Genomic DNA, 7929 nt, shown 5'->3' with positions numbered 1-7929 from the left:
GGGGAGGGGGGCAGGCCAGGGAGGAAAGGAACATTGCTCAGCTCACGCAATTTGAGAAGAGGAGGTATTCGTGCCAATAGAACCTTCTTTTATTGAATTTAGTTTCCTGGTGTCGTATGGAAGCTGTCATGCATTCCATCATCTCCATTTCCTGGACTTTCAAGATCCACATGGCTATGGTTGGAGCTGTGGTTGTCTTCCAAAGCAGGGGGATGCACATTTTAGCTGCATTGAGAGGCCAGACAAATGAAGGATAGCAGCCGGGTCATTCTTAAGATCGATCCCAGACATCTTTTTTTAAACCTGACTAAACTATGTAACCATATGTGTAGGACTTTTTCACAGTCTAGCCGCTTAGAGGGGCCCAAAATCCAAGGAGCACCTTCAGACTTGCAAGGGGCGTAAATACGGATCTGATTTCCTGCCTATCTGTCAAATTTTTGGAGGTCGTGCCAAGACAATAGAGAAATCAACAAAATCTAACAAGAGGCATGGTCAGTCTTTTGAAGAATTCATTTTTTGCCACAATTTTTTTTGAAAAAGAAGAAAATTAAATGGTATTTTTTTTAACACAAAGTTGTCATTTTAATGAGATATTTCTTACACATAGCATGGACATAAAAATTACACCCCAAACCAATTGTTTTACTCCTCCCGAGTAGGGGGATACCACATATGTGAGAACTCTTCACAACCTAGATGCCCAAAAGAGGGCCCAAGATCCAAGTACACCAGCGTCCGGATTACCACTGTCAGCACCAGTACCAGCGTCCTAATTGCCACTGCCGGCACAAGTACCAGCCTCAACATCTGGGTCCTGATTGGTGTTTCCACTGTCCTGGCACTTCAAGGCCTCCGAAAATGTGATAGTAATGCAGGAATCTGAATTCCTCCGTAACTATCACATTTTTGGAGGCATTGAAGTGCCAGGATAGTGGAAACACCAATCAGGACGCAGGTGTTGAGGCTGGCACTGGTGCCGACAGTGGCAATCAGGACACTGGTACTGGTGGTACTGATACCTGCGGTAATCAGGACACGGGTACTGGTGGTACTCCTACTGGTACTGATCAGGACACAGGTGCTGACAGGCTCTGTGGAGATTTGTTACACTTTAGTAGTCCGATCTCCCTTACCTTTCACAGCTGAACGGTGCGTGAGAGGAAAGGAAGAGACAGGCTGCAAACTGCAGCCATTGTTTACATTTGTGATCGGCAGTGATTGGTCACAGCGATCACGTGGTACAGAGCCTCTCCAATTGGGTCTGTACCTGCTGCCAGGGATGCGCTATGACCAAGTGATCGCTGACTTGTGCGCGCACATAATCACAGTTCCTGTAGGATGTTGCTGAACGTCCTCCTGGAAATAAACACCAGCAAATTGTATGTAATAGTATAATTGCTGGTTGATAACTGGTTGAAGTATTTCCACTTTTGCAGACACAATTGAGAAAACCTCATTTTATATTTGTTATGCGTTCCCATTCACACAGCATACCTAAAAAAAAAAATATTTTTTATATTTCTTATCTTTTATGTCTGTCTGTGTAAGCCGGTCTTTGAAATTGTTTTGAGAAGCTCAAAAGTGACAGGAAATCCTGGCTGTCACATTCTGAGCTTCATCTCATTAACATAAAATGTTTCCAGATTAACCCATTGTTAGGACAGACGGTGTTCAAATCTAGTTTAATCTAATAATAGTGAGACCTGTCAGCAAAGTACAGGTTGAAAAATAACTCCCCACTCCCATTTCAGGAAAGAGCAAGTAACATGTAAGCAGCAATTTGTATTTTTTATTTTGAGAACATGTAAAAAATATAAAACAGGTGGTATCCCAACTGTAAAAGTGGAAAAACACTTTAATGGGGATCTGAACTGTAGAAGCTGTGCCCAAAAATAGGCTAGCACGCAACAAAGAATTAGTCTCTGGTATTGCTTGTGGTCGTCCTGCGCTTACCATATATATTTCTTCTGCACTGTCTCTCTGTGTGGTGGTAGCCATCTTAGTAGAGAAAGGGCTTTGTCATCTCATATCATGGATACTGCGAATCGTATGACTGGTGTGGTAAAGTTCAAAAAGCAGAGGGAGAAAAACTTCTTTAAGGCAGAGAGGGTAGCCGCAGGTATACACAAAAGCTTCAAGGGTAGCTTTGAGGGTAATGAAGAAGCAGACATGTCAGAGCAGGATCTACAGGTATCGCGTTATTGAACTTAAGCCTGTAGAGAAGCAAGCAGAAAACAAGATCTGCTGGGGGAAGTTGCCAGTGGCAACACAACCACTATTCTTTTCTTTTTTGTGTGTCAAGCACGTTGCAAAAAGACATGACAGGTAGGAACCCTTAAGGTGTAAAATGCCATTGCCCAGTACAAGAAGCACTAAACCAGAGCACAAGAAGAAGAGGGGTATAGACACATGGGTAGTGACAAGCCTTTGGCTATAAATAGAGGGACTGTCAACCTGTTAAGACTTACAGAGGTTCCAGGAAGTTAGCCGTGTGTGGGAGAGCAAAGCTGTGTTGTATCCCATGTAGAAGAGGCTTGCAGCAGCATGCAGCAGGCAACCATGAAGCAGCAGCCCTAACGTAGCGGCCCAGAACTGCTAACGTGCGTTGGCAGAGTGCCCCGCCCACTTCTTGTAAAGGTCTTAGCAGCCAGCAAGAAGAAACAGACAGAGGCCTGAAGTAAGGGCAAAATGCCCTTGCAAAGATGGCGACATTGCAGTGTGGGACAGAGCGGCTGAAGACAAAGTGAAAAAGACAAAAGTCAAACAAGGGCCATAGCAGCAATAAAAATGGGCATTCTCTTGAAAAGATTTCCCAAGGTCACAGTAAAGTCAGTAAAAAGCCTTACTCACCCTAAACAAGAGCCAACCTTATTTGTGGTCCAATCTAGGCTTGGAACCAAAAAAAAACTTCTGCAGTGAATCGTCTGATCTGGGGGACAGGCATGGTGTCATTCAAGTAGACAGTTCATCAGTTTAGAAAACAGTCTCAGGAATTGCCTCTGCAGAGACAACATGGGTGCAGAGCCATCGCAGTGAAGCGCCAGATCTTTTTCTGATTTTGCAATTTTGTCACATTTTTTTTTACTTCTCCTGGATCGATTAGGGTCTAAAGTAAACCTAAATGGATTGCATATAAGCACAATCTCCCTCTTCAGAAACTGGCACCCACGTAGCTCCCAACTGTCCCTCATTTGGAACCTAATCCCTCTGTCCCTCACTCGTCTCATTTCTGGCTCTGATATAGAGATCTGTATAGATAAATGCACTGTTTAACTGTCAAATTGTTTATATTGCACTCAACTCTCCACCCATCTTTCATATTACTTAATTGGTGATTTTTAAAGTTAATGTAGAAAAACAGTCTCCGGTGGATATTTGGTTACATTAGACAACTTGGCCAAATTATTCACCCATTCGCCAAAGTGCGGACAGTTCAAACTCATGCTCAACCCTAGCCATGATCATTTTCCTTACTTGTCAAAAAGCAGGAAAAGGAAGAAATTAATCAACCTCTTGTTATAAAACCGAATTACACTAGCCAGGAAGGGTAGTCTTGTCCACATGTGATACATTGTGTTGCTTAACTGGATAAACATGTAATTTATGGAACATACAACTCAAATTCTGCCATCTCTTTCATAATATTGCAGTGCATTATACCAGTCAGAAGGGGTGCAGGCAATATATTATGCTGGCTACCTAGTCACAGGGAGACAACAGTTACATTTTTGGAAAACATGGCATATATTTATTTCTTCCTAGAATAAAGCTCCTTTCTGCAGCATCAAAAACAGTAGTGCACAACCAAAAACATCAGTAGAAGCCATTACAACCTGCTGAAAGGAGAACTCCAGGCAAAATAAAAGTTAACTTTGCAGTGGGGCTACCCCCAAAGCCATAGATGGCAACTGAAAGGGATGGTGATGGCTCCAGGAAATGTATTAACCATTGACACCATAAGATTTCAGGGAATGCACTGGACCACTTGGAAGAACTGGCTTATTTTGCATCCAAGTACTCCCAGCTCCAACTTCTGGTATTCTTTCATACAGGTGACTTTGTCACCAGGAAGCGCACGAGCTACAAGCTACAAGCATGCCAAAAGCATTTACAATTTAAGGCCAACAGCTATTTCTATATGTTTATGCTCCAGAACTCTTACCAAATGCTTGTAAAAGACAACCCGCCCCCCTTGCCCGCCACTACCCCCAGTGTATGATTACCATACTAGAGTAAGAGTTCTCTACCTGTGAAATTTTGAAATCATTAATATGTACTCACCAGCACTCTTAGTAGTGACTACCTTTGGTTTGCAGCGTGCACCATCTCCTTTCATAGTGTATGCAGCAACTGTGATGGAATAAGAGGTTTCAGGTTGAAGTCCAGCTATAATAATTTCCTGTCAATTCAAAAGAAAGGAATTCTTTATAAAGCTGCCCTCCTAAAATAAAGCTGCCGTCCTAAAATAAAATTCCTCCATCCATGCTGCCAAACAGACTTATTTTTTCACTCTCATTCAATCCTCCTCAAATCTTTTCTACTTTGACATCTCTATGTCCCCCACCACCTCCACCCACTAACGCATTCACTGCCCAGGACAGTGACTTTCATTTCAAAAACAAGATGCAATTTGTGATGAGATGCACTGTCCAATTAACCCCTTCATGACTGAGCTAGATTTTAGTTTCTGTTCCTAAATGACTGACACGCTTTTTACATTTCTGCTGTGTGATTCTTCCACAGCAGCAAGTTTTGATTATTATTTTTAGAATTTTTTTAATTATTATTTTTTTTACACTTTTTTTTGTCAGTTTATGTCAAGCAGTCACTGTGACTGCATGATAAATTATCTTTTTTAATTTTTAGTTATTAGGCTGCTCCAAACTTAGGAACAGCTATTAATAACCTTAGAGACTGATCCTGACAGCATGTCAGAATCAGATCTCACTAAAGGTCTTTGATCGTTCCTAGACGATCAAAACTGATACATTTCACTCGAGATACATTTGTATCTTGTGCTTGAAATGTATCATTTAACATCGGGCCAGGCTATACAGCTGTCAAAACGAATAGCAGAGAGGTGAGTCACTGCTACCTCTCTGCTATCTTTAGCTGTCAGATACGGGTTCACTGTTCAGCGAACCCGTATCTGAATGTAAAGGCTTCATTCTTTCATTAATGAAAGAAAGAAGCCTTTACAAAAGCTTAACTATTTCATTAATGAATGCCTCAATACTGAGGCATTAATTAATGATTGGTAACCGCTGAGAATCTGCAGTTATCAGCATTACAGAGGCTGATATAACTCGGCACGTACAGTGTACGTGGCCAGTCATATAGCCACTTTGTGACGGGACGTACACTGTACGTCTCCCGTCACGAAGGGGTTAATGAAAAAGGCCCACCACCCCATGTGTTACTTTCCTCTTTCGACCCCGTCACTGCAGAGGAGGTTGCATAGATTTTCACTGACACCCGCCTCATTACCTGCCCCCTGGACCCTGTTTCCTCACCATTACTCTGGTCGACCTTTTGTTCTATCCTACACTCTCTTAAGCTGGCCATACACATTGATTTTCTGCAGATTTTCTATGGTCAGTTGGAAATAGTGCAACAGATTTAACCATCTACTCTAAACTGTGTGGATGGAGGAATCTCCCACTGGGCCAAGTTTCCGTATCTTGCTAGACGGCCCTGCTGGCTCTCAAAACACCTGAACAATGCCTGCATCCAATCAGATTGTTCAGGCATTTTGAGAGCCAGTGGGGCCGACTAGCAAGATACTGAAGTGTAAGATTCCTGCACACAGTTTAGAGTAGATGGAGGAATCTGTTGCACTTTTTCCTTCTGACCATAAAAATTTGCAGAAAATCTATAGGTGGGCAGCTTAAATCACATTTTCAATCTTCCCCTCCCCTGCAAAACATGCAGTGGTCACCCCCACACTGGACTCCACCAACCTTAATCTCAGACCAATCTCCTTACTCCCATTCACCTCCAAACTCCTAGAATGCCTAATCTACAACCGCCTGAGCCTCTGCCTCACTGATAACCCCTAACAGTCTGGCTTTTGCCCCAACACTAGTGAGTTTAAGGAGGGAGACTGCCCTCAAACTCACTAATGACTTACCGACTGCTAAAAAATAATAGCCACTACTTTTTACTCTTGCGATTAGACCTTACTGCTGCTTTTGACACATCTGACCACCCGCTGCTCCTCAAAAAAAACTGCACTTGTTTGGCCTCTAAGACTTGCTCTTTCATGGTTCTCCTCCTACCTAAGCGCTCTGTCCTCAGACCCTTTCTTTTCTCTTTCTACACATCCTCCCTTGATCAGTTGATAACCTTGCACGGCTTCCAATACCATCTCTTTGCTGATGACACACAAATATCTCTCTCCACTCCACAGGTCACCCCTTCAGTGTTCTTGCACACCATTCATTTACTAACTTGACATACCAGTCTGGATGTCACAGCACTTCTTAAAACTCAATCTTTGAAAAACTGAGCTCATGATATTTCTTCCAAACCCCCCTCTGCCACAAACTTTTCCTTTGAGATTTATAGCAAATCTATTTCTCCCTCCAACCATTCTAAGTATCACCATGGACTCTGACCTCACCTTTCGACCCCACATCCAATCACTATCCAAATGCTGCCCCTTCACCTCCATAACATTTCCATGATATGCCCCTTGAAACCACAAAGCTTATCCACTCGTTATCTCTCATCTTGGCTATTGCAACTCCCTTCACATTGGCCTACCTTTACACAGGCTATCCCCCTTTCAGTCCATCATTAAGACTGCTGCCAGACTCATCCACTCCATCAACCACTCAGTGTCTGCAACCCCTCTCTGCCAATTCCTCTACCGGCTTCCAATCGCCCAAGGATAAACATTCAAAGTATTAACAACCACTTACCAAGCAACCCAAAACTCTGGCCCAAGCTATATCTCCAACCTCGTTGCAAAGTATAACCCTAAAGCTGCCCACACACCTTACAATTTATCTGCAGATTTTCTGTGGTCAGATGGAAAAAGTGCAACAGATTGGCCCAGGTGGAGATTACTCTATCCACACAGTTAAGTGTAGACGGAGGAATCTGTTGCACCTTTTCCATCTGACCACCAACAATCTGCAGATAAATTGTAAGGTGTGTGGGCAGCTTAACCCTCCGCTCCACTTCTCCGAAGACCTCCTGCTCTCTAGCTCCCTTGTGAACTCCTCCCATGCTCACCTCCAGGACTTTTCTAAAGTCTCTCCCATCCTCTGGAACGCCCTACCCCAAGCTGTCCAGCTATTTCCTACCCTATCTGCTTTTGGATGATCCCTGAAGACTAATTTCTTCAGGTTAGCCTTTAACACCTCAACCTAAGCGCTAAACTATTACTTTCTCAAATGTCTCATTCCCACACATCTACCACCTTTTGTATCACTAGCCCCTTCCTTTTAAATTGTTAAGCTCCCCAAGGCAGGGAACTCCTAACCATTCTGTTTTGAATTGTATTTTAACTGTAATGTCTTCCGTATATTGTAAAGCACGGCCCAAACTATTGGCGCTATATAAATCCTGTATAATAATAATCATTTGTTAAAATATTTGAAGTATTGCTAAAAAGACAAATCACAAAATAATCTGCTATAAAATATTAAAACTGATGGTATAAAACTTAGACAGTTGCTATCAAGAAATCTACTTTCCTTTTAAAGTGAATGTTAATAAAAAAATGATCACCTTGTTAAAATGTATAGAGGATTCATATAGAAAATGAAGTCCACATTAAATCCCATCGCCATGGAAAAAAAAAACTTTGAATTGCCTCCCAACATTTGTCGCCCTACCTTTGCACACTGCTAACCCACCTTTTAACTTACCTGAGTCCACCACCAAGTGACCCTCTAGTTTTGCCTCTTCTGGGAGGGG

The 7929-nt window shown here is 42.6% G+C and overlaps 1 protein-coding gene across 1 annotated transcript in view; it reads right to left on the bottom strand.

Annotated features, from left to right (window-relative positions):
- LOC108794331 (receptor-type tyrosine-protein phosphatase S-like) overlaps positions 1–7929 on the bottom strand; it is a 291487-nt gene that overhangs the window by 122064 nt on the left and 161494 nt on the right. Inside the window, exon 13 of the mRNA XM_018565355.1 lies at positions 4285–4402. Coding sequence (XP_018420857.1) covers positions 4285–4402 — 118 coding nt within the window. The remainder of the gene's footprint in view (positions 1–4284; positions 4403–7929) is intronic.

This window comes from Nanorana parkeri, unplaced genomic scaffold, assembly GCF_000935625.1.
Source record: "Nanorana parkeri isolate BGI_ZX_2015 unplaced genomic scaffold, ASM93562v1 scaffold836, whole genome shotgun sequence".
Taxonomy (NCBI): Eukaryota; Metazoa; Chordata; class Amphibia; order Anura; family Dicroglossidae; genus Nanorana; species Nanorana parkeri.
This window is presented reverse-complemented; position numbering and strand designations above follow the sequence as displayed.